At 44.3% G+C, this 17911-nt stretch overlaps 1 protein-coding gene across 4 annotated transcripts in view; it reads left to right on the forward strand.

The window, feature by feature from the left end:
* Window positions 1-16378, forward strand: part of Tsen2 (tRNA splicing endonuclease subunit 2) — a 31902-nt gene extending 15524 nt beyond the window's left edge. For all 4 annotated transcript variants that reach the window (XM_026383038.2, XM_026383039.2, XM_026383040.2 and 1 more), the window contains 7 exons: window positions 299-376; window positions 3549-3599; window positions 5451-5589; window positions 11718-11754; window positions 12950-13061; window positions 14112-14201; window positions 15223-16378. In XM_026383038.2, coding sequence (XP_026238823.2) covers window positions 299-376; window positions 3549-3599; window positions 5451-5589; window positions 11718-11754; window positions 12950-13061; window positions 14112-14201; window positions 15223-15282 — 567 coding nt within the window. In that variant the 3' untranslated portion in view covers window positions 15283-16378. The remainder of the gene's footprint in view (window positions 1-298; window positions 377-3548; window positions 3600-5450; window positions 5590-11717; window positions 11755-12949; window positions 13062-14111; window positions 14202-15222) is intronic.
* The last annotated feature ends 1533 nt before the right edge of the window (window positions 16379-17911 follow it).

Consider the following 17911-nt stretch of genomic DNA (forward strand, 5'->3'; position numbering starts at 1 on the left):
AAAAAAAAAAAACAGACACATATAAGTGAACAAAATAAAACACAACAATTCCACAAAATGATCTGCAGGAAAAAATATATTTCATGAGTAAAAGGAAATTTAAAACAATGGGGAAAATCAAAGCTGCATTCTCTCCATAAGGTGTATTAAAAAAAAAAAAAATCTAGTATTTACCCAATAGCATGTGCATCTTGAGAGTCATCAGAAAAATGTTCCTTGCAAAATGTTGTGTCTTCTATGTGGCCTGGGGTGCTACCATGTGTTCCATGTGTGTTTGATGGTATTACTTTCTCATCAGGTGGTGCAAAGACAGAAATTAACGTGCAGAAGAAACCCATATAGGATCTTCGAGTATTTGCAGCTCAGCCTAGAAGAGGTAGGTTTTCATCGTGTGTGTTCAGCACCGTGCACTGTAGGCAGGAACCTACCTCAAACACAGTTCTAAATGTCATGTAGTAACTGAAGATTCCAGTTAAGTGTTGGCATGGGCATTGGCAGCTTCCAAAGTTGGCCTGCCAACTTCATTCCTCAGCCTTTATTTCATTGGTTCTAAGATGTGTGTGGGGGCCAGGGGTGTAGCTCAGTGGTAGAGGGCTTGCCAGGCATGCAAGAGTCTCTGGTTCAATCCTCAGCCTTGCAAAAAAGAAAAAAAAGATGTGTGTTTTATGGGATATTTTTATATCATTGCATGCAGCATTTAAGGGGTTTATTAAGCATTTCTTTTCTCATCAAGATTTCAAATTGGCTGAATTTTATGTCACTAATTTTCACCAGCTTTGTTAAAAATACAGCTTAATGAAATGTAATTTATATACTATCAAGTTCATCCATTTTGCCAGGTACAGCAGGTACAGTGGTGCATGCCTGTAATCCTAGCAGCTCAGGAGGCTGAAGCAGGAGGATCACAAGTTTAGAGCCAGCCTCAGCAACTTAAGGAAACCCTGTCTCAAAATAAAATATTAAAAAAGGGATGGAGGTGTGGCTCAGTGAGTGGTTAAGTGCCCTGGGTTCGGAGCTGGGGTTGTGGCTCAGTGGTAGAGAGCTCACCTAGCGTGCATGAGGCATTGGGTTCAATCCTCAGCACCACATAAATATAAAATAAAGACATTGTGCCAACCTAAAACTAAAAAATAAAATTTAAAAAAAAGTGCCCTGGGTTCAATTCCTGGTACCAAAAAAAAGTTCATTCATTTAAAATATATAACACACAACTGGGATACAGCTCAGTGGCAAAGTGTTTGCCCAGCATGAGGCCCTGGGGTCAGTCCCCAGTCCTGCAAAAATAGCGTTCAGCCCACCAGGCATTCCTGCTGTTGGTTATGGATTCAATCTTCCATGTCTTCTTACACGCTTTCATGTATAAAAAGAAAAATCAGGGCTGGGGACAGAGCATAGTGATAGAGAATGTGCTTAGCCTGTGCAAGGTCCTGGGTTCCAGCCCTAGCGTAAAAAAAGTAACCCAGTTTCCTGTGAGCCACCATTTAGCCATACTTGCTGCACATCAGTCTCTGGGGAGCCTCCTCAATTGTACCTGTAGATTCTATCACCTGAGACAGGTACAGCCAACAACTTGTGGCTGTGTGGATGGTATTATCTTCATCAGAGAGCTCTTTTTATTTCCATTTAAGAGTGATTTTATTCAGCCAGGCCAACTCTCTGAATGCTGGTTCTCCAGCGTCTTTCATACAGTAGAACATGGAATTTCACATAACTCAGTGGAGACGCCTGATAGTCAGGAGAGCTGAGAAACTTATTTTGGTTTTGGTACAAGGGTTTGAACCCAGGGGCACAGTCACTGAGCTACATCCCCAGCCTTTTTTATTTTGAACAGGGTCTTGCTAAGTTACTGAGGTCCTCGATAAATTGCTGAGGCTGACCTGGAACTTTCCATCCTTCTGACTCAGCCTCCCAAATCAAAGGGATGACAGGCGTGTGCCAGTGTGCCTACCTAAATGTTTTTTTTTTTTTTCATTTTTCCTTTTTTGTGTGTGTGGTACTAGGGATAGAACCCAGCAGCACCCTACCACTGAGCTACATCTCTAGCCCTTTTATATTTTTATTTTGAGACAGAGCTCACTAATTTTCTGAGGCTGGCCTTGAACTTGGAATACTTCATTAACCTCCTGAGTAGCTGGAATTGCAGGCAGGCGCCACTGCACATGGCAGTATTTTGTTTGACTTTTTCTTTTCTTGTTTTCAGTATTGGGGATTGAATGCAGGCCCCAAACATGCTAGCAAGCTAGGCACACTCAGTATACCCCAGTATTTTATAAGCAAAGTCTACTCTATATTTTGTAACATAAGCAAAATTTGCAATGCCCTGTACATTTCACAATTTTTTTCTATACTTTTCTCAGCTTAATATGGTTATTTCCTTTTACAGGAGGCAATCCAATTAGCAAAGGTTTCTGTTTTTATTAGTTACTGATATCTTTCTCAGTTCAATTTTTTTAAGGAAAATATATATAATTTTATTTTTTACTGATCTAAACCAGTTTGTAACATTCATGTTAAGATTTTTTTTCGGGGCTGGGGATGTGGCTCAAACGGTAGCGAGCTCGCCTGGCATGCGTGCGGCCCGGGTTCGATCCTCAGCACCACATACCAACAAAGATGTTGTGTCCGCCGAAAACTAAAAAATAAATATTAAAAAAATTTAAAAAAAAAAAAAAGATTTTTTTTCTCAGTTCAGAAATTTTAGTGAGTCATTTATGATAAAAAATATATAATTTTGCTGATTTAAAAACATCCCTTTGGGGTATGGGGACTGTCACTCAGTGGTAGAGAGCTTGCATACTGAAGGCCCTGGGTTCCATCCCCAGGAAATTAAATAAAAATTTTTAAAAATAATAAGTTAAAAGGAGAAAAAGGGGCTGGGGATGTGGCTCAAGCGGTAGCGCGCTCGCCTGGCATGCGTGCGGCCCGGGTTCGATCCTCAGCACCACATACAAACAAAGATGTTGTGTCCGCCGAGAACTAAAAAAAAATATTAAAATTCTCTCTCTCTCTCTTTAAAAAAAAAAGGGAGAAAAAGAACATTAATTTGAGGGCTGGAGATGTATCTCAGTGATAAGACCACTTGCCTTGTACGCACAAGACCCTGGTTTCTATCCCCAATACCCCACAAAAAAAAAAAAAGCATTAATTTGTATTCATTGGTGGTATTTTGGACTAACAGAGGGGAGTGGAGGGAGAGGAGGTAGGAATGATAGTAGAGTGAATCTGACATTATTACTCTATGTGCACATGTGATCACATGACCTGCTTAACTATATCACGTACAACCAAACAAATGAGAAGCTATACTCCGTTTATATGTGATGTATCAAAATAGATAAGTTGTATTCATGGTAGAAAAAATCTCAGCCAATACAATAGCTTCTCAAAAATGTGGCTTTTTTTTTTTTTTTTTTTTTTTTGTGATGCCAAGGAAGGAACCCAGGTCACTGAGCCTGCTAGGCAAACGCTCACCCTTGAACTACAGCGCTCCCACTCCTAAGAATGTGGACCTATTTCTAATGAGCATTTTCTGCTTGCTCTGCTTTCAGGCTTTCTTCCTGGTCTATGCCCTGGGATGTCTCAGTATATACTATGAGAAGGTAAGGTGTTTTGTTCAGACACAATTCATTTAAGTTTCCTGAGTGTTAAAAGCAGGTTGTGGGCTGGGGCTGGGGCTCAGTGGTAGAGCGCTTGCCTCGCATGCATGAGGCACTGGGTTCGATCCTCAGCACCACATAAAAATAAATAAACAACATAAAGTTATTGTCTCCATCTACAACTATAAAAAAAAATTTTAAAAAAAAGCAAGTTGTGCTAATTCTCAAAGTACTTTAATATATTGTATCTGTTTCAGGCTGGGGATGTGGCTTGAGGCCTGAGTTCAATCCCCAACACCACAAACAAAGCAAAACCAAGCAAACGTGTCTATTCTTAGTGAATAAAACAGGACTTGGATATTCTTCTTCAAGGTTTCGCTCTGGGTTCTGAATGTGTCTGTTGAGGTGAAAGCCAGCTTGAACCCTTGTAGACTGAGTTTCGTTCCTAGAGATGAAGCGTAATATATGATAATCAGGAAATTTGTCAGAAAAATACTGAAAAAGAACAATAAGATTGAAGGGGTCTGAGGGGTAGCTCAGGGGTAGAGCGCGTGCTTGGCCCTGAGTTGATCCCCAAAATAGATAGATAGGTAGGTAATGTGTTCAGATAACGCCAGAGCCTTTGACTTTATATAGTGGCTTGCCCCCTTAAGAAGCAGAGGCTAGGAGCTGGGGTTGTGGCTCAGCAGTAGAGCGCTCACCTAGTGCGTGCAAGGCCCTGGGTTTGATCCTCAGCACCACATAAAAATAAATACATAAAATAAAGTTATTGTGTTCATGTACAACTAAAAGTACTAAAAAAAAAAAAAAAGAAGAAGAAGAAGTAGAAGCAGCAGCAGCAGCTTCAGACTGTAGAACCGTTGCCTCCAGGCAGAGGAACCAGGGGACCAGGGACAGGAGGAGAGGCAGGCTTTACACTGGATGCTTTTTATACTTTCTGATTTTCAAACGATGTGAGTATGATACCTGTTGAAGATATAGACACCCCTAACTGACGAGGGTTCGAATTTTTTATGTGTGTAAAAATAACATGCTTTGGTAGAAATGGCACCTTGAACTTTGAACTTGGGATCTTTTCCTGAGCAAATCGCTAGCTGGGTAGCAGCAGCAGCCATGAGTTGCCCCTTCTGGCCACCCTGCAATCACCATAGGAAACAGCTGACACTTCACAGTGTGCTGTGACTCCGAGTTCCTCTACCTAGAATGTCCATCCCAGACTCCCACACCACCCCCATACCACCATCGCCTCTCCTTGGCTACTTCTCATTTTCAGATGTCACCTTTTCTTTCTTCACTTTCTCCGCTGTCCCTTTAATTTCTGCTACTGATAGAGCCCAGGGCTTCCTGCAGGCCAGGCACATGCTCCACCCCAGGTCCCAGATGTTGCCATTTCTGAGTCCTGTAGAGCCCCCCTGTCCAAGAGGAATATCATGCACGTCTCGGATGGGAGCCATGTGTATCATTTTTAGATTTTTCTGGTAGCCACATTTTTAAAAATTCTTTTTTAAGCAGGTGAAGCTAATTTTAATAACATATTCCATAGTTTTTATAGCCCAGTACATCCAAAATTATGGAGCTAGTTTTCATTCATTTTTGGTTCTCATACTGAGTTGGAACTCACTGTGTATTTTACACTCTCTATTAGGACGAGCCAGATGTGCCTGGCAGCTGTGCCCTCTAGTCTAGGCCTTCCGGGGGGCCTCCCTCTGGTAGGGGTACCACATTGATTTCGGTTTGTACCTTAGCTCCACGTTTGTTGATTGGTGAGTGAATACGTGTTCCCAATAACGCCTTTTCTTTTTGTGTGTGATGTTGGGGATTGAACCTGGCCCTTTTCTTTTTAATTGACTTTAGGAACCTTTGACGATACTGAAACTCTGGCAAGTTTTCACTTCCATTCAGCCCACCTTCAGGACCACCTACATGGCCTACCACTACTTCCGAAGCAAGGGCTGGGTGCCCAAAGTGGGGCTCAAGTACGGGACAGATTTCTGTGAGTATTCTTGGTGTACATGGCAGGTGCCAGAATGGCGTTTGCATGAGATTCATCTGAGAAAATCAGATGGGTTACCTGCTGTTGCTGATCCTGTCTGAGACAGTATCGTCCTTCTGGTTTAGATAAGAATATTGGGTGCTGGACTGGGTAGAGGGGAAGTTCAGGCAGGAAAGGAGGCAGCCTGGGAGCAGAAGCGGAAACCTGCAGCCCCACTTCAGGTTCTCCCCCAGTTCACTCTGTGATCTTAGGGGTCTGCAGCACTGATTCCCATGACCTCACGTCACATGTGGTTTAGGTCAGTCCTGTATCCTTGGGGCCTCAGTTGCCTCATTTGCCAGGTAACAATAATCTTATTATTTCCGTAAGAGTCATCGCTGATGTGTATTGAGCGCTGACTGTGCGTCAGGCATTGTGCTGATTGACATTTGTCATCTCACTTAGTCCTCCCAGCAGTCAGTCCTGGGCTACAGGCTGCACAAGATCTTTTCCTAATGTTTCTGATAGGCTGCGGTTTTGAGCGATTGGATCATCTGTCCATAGTCGTTTCCAGGGCCAGAACTTCAAGGGCTGGGCTTTGGGTTCTAGAGCACAGTCTCTTAGACCCTGCCTCCCAGCACTGCCTGCCTGGAGCTTCCTAAAGTCAGTCAACCTTCCAGAAGGTCTGCGGTGGGCCAGCTATTATTTTAGGGGTCCGGAACGCAATTGGACAATAGATGTGCCTTCCTGGCACTCACTGGGGCTGGGGAGAGACAAACAAGCACACAAATACGGAACACAACTTCAGGCGCTATGTACCCGTAGGAAAAACAAGGCAGAGCAAAGGCTCAGGGAGCGAAGGGCATTGCTCAGGAGGGTCAGGAAAGGACTCCCTGAAAAGGTGGGCACAGAGCAAGGGAGCAGCTCACAGGAGAATCTCAAAAGGACACGCCAGGCAAAGTGGACAGCAGGCCCTGAGGCAGGAACATGGGAACATGCTGGGCAGGTTTCAGGAACAGCAGGAGTCGGGTGTGGAGAATGTTGCGATCCCCAGGGGTGACAGGAGCAGAGTGTGAGGGTCAAGCTGGACCAGATCCGGTGGGGCTGGCAAAGACATGGATATTTTCTTTTTTGTTGTTTAATATTTTTATTAGTTTTTTGTTTGTTTGTTTGTTTGTTTTTGGTTTTTTTTGAGAGAGAATTTTAATACTTATTTTTTAGCTTTTGGCAGACACAACATCTTTGTTTGTATGTGGTGCTGAGGATCGAGCCCAGGCTGCACGCATGCTAGGCGAGCGCACTACCACTTGAGCCACATCCCCAGCCCTTTTTATTAGTTGTTTTTTTTTTAATATTTACTTTTTAGTTGTAGTTGGACACAATACCTTTATTTTATTTACTTATTTTTATGTGGTACTGAGGCTCAAACCCAGGGCCTCACACGTGCTAGGCAAGCGCTCTACCGCTGAGCCATAACCCCAGCCCCTTATTAGTTATTGATGGACATTTTTTAGTTATTTAATTGCTTATGTATGGTGCTGAAACTCGAACCCAGTGCCTCACACATGCTAAGCAAGCGTCTACCACTGAGCCCAGTCCCAGCCCAATGTGGATGTTTTTGATTGGGAAGATTTTGAACAGAGGAGTGAGTTGAATCTAATGAGCTGACTTAATGGAACCCTGTCTCTGCCGCCTTGTTCATGACCAACGGGGGCTCAAAGTGGAAGCAGACTCACTAGGGAAGCTGGGCCCACTGAAGGAGTGGACGTGGCAGCTCCAGGTGAGAGAAGAGTTAGAGATGGCTGCTCCTCCAGGGGGCCGCTTCATGTTTAGAGCTCACCAAACAAGTTCAGTGAAGATACAGATGGAGAATCTCATATCTGAAATGCTGGGTAACAGAAGCATTTCCCATTTTAGGTTTTAGAATATTTGTATATAGGTAAGGAGAGATCTCCAGGGTGGGACCCAAGTCAAAACACGAAATTCACATGTGGTCCATACCCATCTTGCATACAAGTCCTGACTGTTAGTTTATATAATATTTTTAAAATAATTTAATGTGTGCAGCAAGGCTGCCTGGTATGGAATTTTCTGCTTGTGGCATCTTGTCAGCCCTCCAAGAAGTCACAGGATTTGGCAGGCAGGGCGTGTAGTTCAGTGGTGGAGCATCTGCCCACTAAAAACAACAACCAATTTTCAGATTTTAGAGCACTTCAGATTTTTGTGCTCACGATGCTCAGCTTAATGAGCAGAGGCGGCAGAGACGGGTGGTTCTGGAGCACAGGAGAGTGGCCTTGACAGTCCTCAAATATAAGGGGTCCTGAAGCCAGGCCTTGGTGAGCGAGCCTCTGTCATTGGAATCCCTTCCAGCATCAGAATCATTCCTTTAAGTCACTGAAACCCATTTTCCACATCTGCCAAATGAGGGCTCTTCCTTGATCTTTTCAGAACCATTGGTGAGGTTCTGATCCGAGTTTTGAGGTGTTTTAGAAGCCTTCCACTTAGTCAGGGCCCATGTGGTTTTGAGCCTTTTATTTATTTTCCATACTGGGCATGGAGCCCAGGGGCACTCAATCACTGAACCAAAAACCCTAACCCTTTTTATATTTTATATTTTGTGACATATTCTCACTGAGTTGCTTAGGGTCTCACTAAATTGCTGAGGTTGACCTCCAACGTGCGATCATTCTGCCTCAGCCTCACACAGCTGGGATTACAGGCATGTGCCACCAAGCCTTTAAGCCTTTTTAAATTCCCAAAGAAACTCAGTTTATTCCTCAAAATTCTTAAAATGTGCTTAAACCTGGAATCTGAGAATAGTTTTCAGGGGGACCCGAACGCCCTCCAAAATTCTTTTCAAAATAGTGTTTGTAGACTGGAGTGGTTTTGCAGGTCACATTCTCTTATCTTTCCTGGGTTCTCAGAGGGGATCATCAATCCAAAATGAAGGGTGGGGCCTGCCCATCTCTGGGATGAATGGCTTCTTTTGTTTCTCCACACCTGGATTTCAGTACAGATGTCTAACCCAGGGCAACCACCTGAAGGCTGGAGGGGAGCTGGTGAGGAGTTCACCAGTTCTGCGCTGGCCACCGTCTTGTTTAAATAAGCCAAGTGTAGGTTCTGTTTTTCTTCCTTGGCTTCCTGCCCTGTCCTCTTCACACTCCGTAAGCAGAGCCGCTTGGTGTGCACCTTTGGCAGGCCTCCTCCAGCTTGCTCATTACGTGGGGGAAACTGGAGTCAAATTTTCCAGTCAACAAGGCCACATCAATGTAAAGAGGTGGCGTGGGGTGACGGGAGACAGCTCTCAGGTTCACAGCCGGCTCTACTTCTTTAACCTTGTGACTTCAGACAAGTTCCTTAGTCTCTGAGTGCTCCCATTTGCTCTTATAAGGTGATAACAACATCTTCTTTATAAAACTCTTTATAAAAGACAGCTGATGATAACAGAATGTGACCTGCAAAACCACTCCAGTCTACAGGGCGCTCACCAAAGCCCCTTCCCCTGCAATCGAATCTGTAGATGACACATAGAATTATAGAATTTTTCTAATTTTGTTTTGTTTTTGGTACTGGGAATTGAACCCAGAGAGCACTTAACCACTGAGCCACATCTACAGCCCTTTTTATTTTTTATGTTGAGACATAAAAATGTAGAGAGTCCTGAAGCCAGGCCTTGGTGAGCGAGCCTCTGTCTTTGGAATCTCTTCTTGCTAAGTTGCGGAGGCCAGCCTCAAACTTGTGATCCTCCTACCTCAGCCTCCCAAGTTGCTGGAATTATGGGCGTGTACCTCTGTGCCCCACTGAACTTATTTAATTTAAAAATGAAAAAAAGGGCTGGGGATGTGACTCAGTGGTTAAGTACCCCTGTGTTCAATGTCCAGCAGAAGGGAGGAAAGGAAGAAAGGAGGGAGGGAGGGAGGGAGGGAGGGAGGAAGGAGGAAGGATTGATTTAAAAGAATAAAAATAAATGGCTACTGGGTATGACAGCACACACCTGTTTCTTCCTGCTACTAAGGAGGCTGAGCTGGAAGATCACAAGTTTGAGGTCAGCCTGGGAAACTTAGTGAGACCCCATCTCAAAATAACAAGGCTTGGGGCTGAAATTGTGGCTCAGCGGTAGAGCGCTCGCCTAGCACAGGCAGGACCCGGGTTCGATCCTCAGCACCACATAAAAATAAAGGCATTGTGTTGTGTCCATCTACCAAAAAAAGATATTCTCTCTCTCTCCCCTCTCTCCCTCCCTCCCTCCCCCCCCCTCTGGTTTTGCTTTTGACTTTTGAGACAAGGTCTTGCTGTAGCACCCAGTCTGGCCCCCAAACCTAGACTCAGGTGATCCCCCTGCCTTGGCTCCTGAGGGCTGGGACTGGAGGCAGCACCACCACGCCCAGCCATGTGTTCATTTTAGAATTTTGGGAACTGAGGTTTGAGAAGTTCATCACAGGCCTGAGAGCCACATAAGCTTGGAGTAGGGAGACTGGGCAGGAGGCAAAGCTTCTGAGTTCCCCTGCATCTCCATACGTGTTTCTTTCCACTCCACCACATCTCCAAAAAGTTTGAAAATGTTTGGATGTTTACTTAAATTTGTGCCAGGGAAAATGAGCTGACTTGTGGCATACTATAAATACAGTTTTCAGAGGGGAACCCAGTAATCAGGAAAAGTGGCCATGGACAGTGGTGGTGGTCTCCCCTGTGTTCCTGGGGACCTTACAGCTGTGCACGTGGTGGTACAGATTTGTCTGTGAGCTTCTTGATTTCCCAAGCCAGGGGCAAGTATGATTCCCTGAAGGATTGATAAGTCTAAAAAGGAAAACTGTATCATCATTACTTCAAGGGAACAAAACTTTCCCTCGAACCATCCTGCCTCGGTTTTAGCACAGGGGATAGCTGAATGCTTATAGTGTAATTCTGCATTAGTGACAGGGATTCCCAGAACTACAGTTAACTTATAAATGCCAGGTCTCTGGAGCTCAGCAGTGGCACTCATTTTTTTGTTCATGGGAAATCCAAAATGAGTGTCTGAATGGCGGGCAGATCTGCTCCAAAAGGTGCTTCAGGAAGGCAGGCTTCTTCCTGTGCCTCACGGTCTCCAGCACCAGCCTCCCAGGTCCCCTTCAGAAAGGAGGGTTCGTGGGCCAACCTGAAGTGTCAGCACATACACGGCCATGCCTGGCTGCTTGGGAGATTGAGACCTGTGGTCTGGCCACATGCCCAAGAGGAAGAAGAACTACATTTGGTGAGCAGGCAGCCGTTCTCTGCCACAGGGCCTTGTGTGCATCCAAAGAGTCCCAGGAAAGTTCCAGAGTCCCTAGCCCCAGTCTCCTTTACCTAGAAGTTCTTCTTGCCCTCTACAGATCAAATCAACCCTGCTTCCCTCAAGGCCCAAAGAGTAGGGCAGACTGATACTTTAGCCTTTTTTTTTTTTTTTCTTTTTAACCACTTGACTTTGAATTTATTAAAAATAGCCATGAGACTGAATTTCTTAAAAACAAGCTTGAATCTTATTCATCTCTAGCACCAACTAGCACCGATCACAGAACTGGCCAGAGTGGCCACTCGGTCACTTCAAATTCAATTGATTTGAAATGAATAACAGATTACACAAACATCACACTGTTGATACAATTTCACACCCTAACTCTGGAGAGCATAAGAGGCAACACAAAGGTTACTTGTGACTGGGTGGTATAGCTCAGAGGCCCTGGCTTTAATCCCCAGCCCCAAGAGGGAGGAGAATTACTTGAACTTGACTTTGGGAGTTACTCTGGGAGAGTAGGGGTGGGGGTCAAAGGTGGCTGGGTGGTGTTGGCAACAGATTTGCTTTACAATTGTACTTTGTTTGGGGGGAAAAATAGTTATAGACACAGTGATTCAGTTCCTAGCACCACAAAAAAAAAAAAAAACAAAGTTAATGCCTCGTCTATGACATTGTTATGCTATATATCTGTAGGTGATGACGGTGTATTTTTGTGTGGTGTCAAAAATACTCTATTTTTAATAGAATATTAAAAATAGATCACAAGTATATTGCAGAATATCCATGTACAGAGATTTGGATATTTGCTTCCCTTTGGAGAAGGGGAAAAAATTAGTAATAATAAAACAAACCTTTGATTTTGAGTGGTTATACATTTTCTTTTTCTTCTTTGCAGTGCTATATTGGAAAGGCCCGCCATTCTACCATGCCAGGTTTGGAATGATTTTCAAATAAATTAACACCTTAAAAGACACAAGGAGGTGATGCCTGTAATCCTAGTGACTTGGGAGGTTGAAGAAGGAGGATCACAGATCAAGGCCAGCCTCAAAAATGTAGTGAAACCTATCTATCTCAGAATAAAAAATAAAAAGGGCAGGGATGTAGTTGGGGGTAGAGCACCCCTGCATTCAATCCCCACTACCCACCCCCTACACAGACACACACAAAGCAGAAGGAAATTCCTGGCTTCCAATTTTGTTTTCAGTGCCACAGAGACAAAGTCATGTTCCTCCTGGCCCTGACAGGGACCAAATATTAAATGTCTAAGCTGGGGCTGGAAGTAGAACTCAGTTGGTAGAGTGTACAAGGCCATGGGATTGGTCCCCAGCACCACACACACACACACACAAAACAAAAACAAAGTTAATCCCTCATCTATGACATCGTTATGCTATAAATACAGTAATCTGTAGGTGATGACAGTGTATTTTTGTGTGTGTGTCAAACACTTGAGTAGACCTCTGAAGTGGTTATTCATCTTAACATCAGTCAGTGTTAGTGTTTCAACAGTTGAATGAATTTATAGTTTTCATGTTGGGAAAATTATCTCTGTTCCTTTCTTGTAAATAAGCATTGAAATCAGCTGAAAGTTTGCATGAGGTGAGGGTTTTTTGTTTGTTTTGGGATTTTTTTGTTTTGTTTTGTTTTTGTTTTCGATGATTCATTTGTATGGAGTGCTGAGACTTGAACCCAGTGCCTCACATGCTAGGCAAGATTTCTACCACTGAGCTATAACCCCAGGTGTGCATGAGTTTCTCATTAACAGTCCAGGTGTACTTTATGGTCAGAACATATAAATTCCATTTTCTGTATCTTCGTAAAACAAACACTTTTATTTTGAACACATGATGTCCTGCCATTTATTTATTTTTTTTTGTTGGGTTTTGGTACCAGGGGTTGAACCTAAAGGTGCTCTACCACTGATCCATACCCCCAGCCCTTTTTATTTTTTTAGACAGGGCCTCACTGAGTTGCTTAGGGGTGCTTCCTTAAATTGCCGAGGCTGGCCTCCAACTTGTGATCTTCCTGCCTCAGCCTCCCGAGCCACTGGGATTACAGGCGTGCACCTCACCCCCGCCCTCAGCCTTGTGCCTTTTATTTTTAAAACATCCTGTCTGTGTCTTCCAGTTATTCTGTCATCGTTGAGCTCGTGGATGATCACTTGGAAGGCTCCCTCCGCAGACCATTCAGTTGGAAGTCGCTGGCCACCCTGAGCAGAATCTCAGTTAATGTCTCTAAGGTAGCACAGCATCAGCTTTGGCATTAGAGCATCACCAAAGTTGTTTGATTGTTTGTGTTCTTAAATATAGTAGAATTAAAGGGGTCATTTATAGAAACTTCATAATGTCCTGACATTAGGTTCTGGGACATTTGGGGTCTTTTGCACCCCGCCCCTATTGGGCTGGCTGCTGTCCTCTTCTCCCCTGGTGTTTTGGGGTCTCTCTTTTCCACTTCCTGGGTTAGGCTGGGTCTCTGTGGCCATCAGTTGTCCCAGGCTCCTTCCTCCCGCAGTTCAGCAGTTCATCACAAACACAAAGGAAACCACACATCATTGACATACTTCTTTTTAAATTTGTCAGATCTCTGAGAGAAGGGAGTTAAAAGGCATCGCTCAGCACTTCGCCACCCTGTTTTCCCACCTCTCTGTTCTCATCCCCGTTCTGAGGATGAGGAATCCTGAGGTCCAGCAATTCTGGGTGACCAATCCCAGGTCTATGGCTCAGATGCAGAAGAGGCCCAGACCCACAGCCATCTGTGTTCCTCACTGCAGTTCTGTGTCCTGTAGCCATCGCAGGCAGGAGGACAGTTTCACCCTGCACTAGGACTATCAGGATCACAAGTTCAGTGGTGGAGCCTCTGCTGAGCACCATCCCCCCCAAAAAAAATAAGGATGCCCGCTGAGTCTCGTGCCACAGTGTGTGCTGACTGACAGGCCATAGGTGTTCCCACTCCCAGTGCTGCTGGAGTTGGCTTAGGCAACCCCGTAGGAAAACAGGGAGTCTGTTTCTGGCATTTTTAAACCAAGTGTATGGGATTTTTAGCATATCCTTAATATTCTAAGTTCTGCTTCTGATCAGCAAGTCTCCTTTATCTGCATTCCCCTGCCATGTCAACTGTGAGATCCCCAAGCCCCAGTTTTAAAGTTCCCAGGAGGAAACGGATGTGCTGCGAAGTTCCCGTGTGCTGGTGGCTCCGGGAGCTCAGAGTGGGAGCTGAGGAGCCCGCCTGCACCCCCTTGCGCTCGCTGCCGTCCTGTGAGCTATGGAAATGGCTTTTCTTTTCTCAATAGGAACTTATGCTGTGCTATCTGATTAAGCCCTCTACCATGACTGATGAGGAAATGGAGTCCCCAGAATGTATGAAAAGAATTAAAGTCCAGGTGAGTAAACAGAGGGACACATCATCCCAAAGACTCTGTGCACCTATTGTCTCCTCTGGAACTTGTGCCAGGAGAGCAAGTGCAGATGGTCTTGCCACAGAGACATGGAAAGCCTTCTCGGCCCATAAGCCTGCTCTGCATGTTTCTCTCTCTCTCTCTTTTCTTTTTTTTTTTCCCCTTGCACAGACAGCCCTACCACCTAGCTGCACCCCAGCGCCTCTCGTTTGACTCCCGTATTGAATTACACTCTCTGCTGTCTTCTTGGCTGACTTTTCTCTGTCAAGTTCTCTGCCAAGTTCATTGTCAGATCATCTGCTCTTTGTTCTGTGCCCCTCCCCCTGCAGGTAGATCTCCTCCCCGCCACCTGGCCTGTCCTCCTTTCCCTCTGCCTCACACACTGCACCTTTGCTCACCACTCCTGTGCCTTAACCCATGGCATAGCCCCCCCTCCCCCGCTCCATCTGCCCTGCTCCTCTCCACTGGGTGAGGTTTTCATGAAATACTGATCAAAATCCACTCCTCCCTTTCCCAGTGGCTGACCCAGTTCTGACATTGGGCACTAGCGTCCATATCGCATGCCTGTCCAGAAATGTGCTGGTGGGAAGCACAGCTGAGCAAGTCCAGCCTTTAAAGTCTCTGTAGTGATTACTATAGATATTATAGATAACGTAAGGATTACATCGTTGCCTTTGTGTTTTCTCCAGATCTTTCTGTTATAAGCACCTGTAATCCCAGTGGCCAGGGTGGTTATCACAGAAGGGTTACAAGTTTGAGGCCAGCTTGAGCAACCCTGCCTCAAAATTTAAAAATAAAAAGGGCTGGGGATGTGGCTCAGTGGGAGAGCACCCCTGGGTTCAATCCCTAGTATGCAAGCAAGGGAGAGAAGGAGGAAAGAGGGAGAGGGTATCATCTTTGCACAGAGGATGCCTCTTTGTGAAGCACAGCTGCGATGTCAGATGCTTGGAACATTCTCTCATTTCTGTCTTTGAAATCAGTCACCTTTTGTTTGTCTTGGTTACAGGAGGTGATTCTCAGTCGCTGGGTTTCCTCACGAGAGAGAAGCGACCAAGATGAACTCTAGTGATTCAGCCTCAGATTTCCCACTCACTGAGCCTTCCACAAAGTCCTTTCCCTGTAATCGTCCATCCAGCTACTTAGGGGAGGAAAAAGAGGCCTGTGCTGAAGCCACAAGGTCTGTCCTCGAGTCACTTGCTCGATGAGCCCTCTAGGCCCCAGCCTGGGTCTTCAACCAGTCACTGGGGACCCAGTCAGACTAGATGAGTCCAGAGAGGACTCTCCCAGGAACAGGTAGGTCTGCTCTCTGAGTTTGTACAAAAATATAATACACGTTTACACAAAAATATAATTTCCATTGATACAGCACTCTGCAGTTTTGGGAGCATGTTCATACACAGATATGAACAAGATCTCTCGTTTGCACATCTAATCTGTTGCAGAGAGAGCATCGGAGAGCAGATGTGGGGATCACAGGGCCCCATGTTCCTTTCTTTAAATGGAGAAAGTATGAATGTATCTCAGCATATCCAAGGACTTGTCCTTGGATTTAAAAATCCATCTGGGTCTGGGGCTCACACCTGTAATTCCATTGACTCAGCTGGAGGATCCCAAGTTCAAGGCCAGCCTCAGCAACTTATAAGACCCTCAGCAACTTAGTAAGAGTCTGCCTCAAAATAAACAGTAAGGACTAGGAATCTGTCTCAGCAGTAAAGCTTGTCTGGGTTCAATCCCCAGCATTCAAAAGAAAAAAAAAATCCATTGATTATCTGCCAAGGATTTTTTGATTCAAAGAAAACCTTTAAAACGTCAATTACTGGGCTGGGGATGTGGCTCAAGCGGTAGCGCGCTCGCCTGGCATGCGTGCGGCCTGGGTTCGATCCCCAGCACCATTTACAAACAAAGATGTTGTGTCCGCTGAAAACTGAAAAATAAAATATTTTTTTTAAAAAAAAAAAAAACATCAATTACTGAGAGCCTGGGATTGTGGCTCAGTGGTATGGCGCTTGCCTGATATGTATAAGGCACTGGGTTCGATTCTCAGCACCACGTATAAGTAAATGAATAAAATCAAGGTCTATCAACAACTAAAAAAAATTTTTTTAAAAAATCAATTACTGAATTGCTTAATTCTCAACTCATTTATGTGCAGAACACAACAATATCACAATATAGTTAAAAATTCTTGCTCTGGGGAACTTGTAAAATAAAAATAAGTGATGAAATAATATGTTTGGAGACATAATAAATGCAGTTAACACGTAGGAAAGTACAATAAACAAATTTGTTTAGTTGGTTAGAAAGCAATGAACATCAAAATTATACTGAGATTCTGTCTCACTCTAGTCAGAATGGCAATCTTCAAGAATATGAGCAACTATAAATGTTGGTGAGGACGTGGGGGAAAAGTCACACGCATACATTGCTGGTGAGACTGTAGATTGGTGCAACCACTATGGAAAGCAGTATGGAGACTCCTAAGAAAACTTGGAATGGAACCACCATTTGACCCAGTCATCCCACTCTTAGGTTTATACCAAAGGACTTAAAATCAGCATAAACAGGGACACAACCACATCAACATTTATAGCAGCTCAATTCACAATAACTAAACTCTGGAACCAATCTAGGTGTCTTCAACAGATTAAATGGGTAAAGACACTGGTAAATACACTATGGAATATTACTCAGCCTTAAAGAAGAATGAGATGATGGCATTTGCTGGTAAATGGATAGAATGGGAAACTATCATGCTAAGTGAAATAAGCCAATCCCAAAGAACAAAAAGCGAATGTTTTCTCTTACATGCAGATGCTAATTCACAATAAGGGAGCAGGGGAGAACAGAGGTATTTTGGACTAGATGGGGATGAAGGGAGAGGAGGGAGCATGAGAGTAGGAATGATAGTGATATCAATGATCCTATGGGCATATAAGATTACATGACCTGGGCGAGGTGGGCTCAGTGGTAGCACACTGGCCTGGCATGTGTGAGGCACTGGTTCAATTCTCAGCACCACATAAAAATAAAATAAAGGTCTATCAAAAAAAATTTTTTTTTAAAGATTACGTCATCTCTGTAACTACATCATGTACAACAGGACAAATGAGAAGTTAGACTCTTTATGTATGGTGTGTCAAAACAGATTCTCTTGTCATGTGTAACTAGAACAAATTTGAAAAAGAAATGAACATTGCCTAAGAAGCATTTGAGGAATGTCTTTAAATAGAACACCTGTGACCTTGTGCTGGGTAAGGTATAGTAGGAAAAAAAAAAAAAAAAAGATTCATTAGGGTCACAAAAATTCTTGTGGCTGGAAAGTCCAAACAGCATGGTGTGGGTTACGGTAAGGGCTCCCTGGCTGTGTCAAAGCATGGCGGAGAAGAAGGGATCTCGCCATGTGCAGAAACGGCTCCTGCAAGAGTAAGAGATTGGGGAAGGTCCTGGCCACTTCTCTAATAGCCTGCTCTCAGGAGCTAACCCATCCTGCAGGAGCTACATCCCTGTCCCATTATCGCTATCTCCCTTAAAGGACCCATACTTTGGTATTACTATTGTTGGGAACTACATGAGGTTTGGTGGGAACAAACCACATTCAACCTATCAAAGAGGGTTGTTCTTTGGCGATGGGGAGGAGGAAGTCAGAGCGAGCTAGTGAAAGTATACAAGAAATGTCTGCGATCCATCCCACATCC

This window comes from Urocitellus parryii, chromosome 16, assembly GCF_045843805.1.
Source record: "Urocitellus parryii isolate mUroPar1 chromosome 16, mUroPar1.hap1, whole genome shotgun sequence".
Taxonomy (NCBI): domain Eukaryota; kingdom Metazoa; phylum Chordata; class Mammalia; order Rodentia; family Sciuridae; genus Urocitellus; species Urocitellus parryii.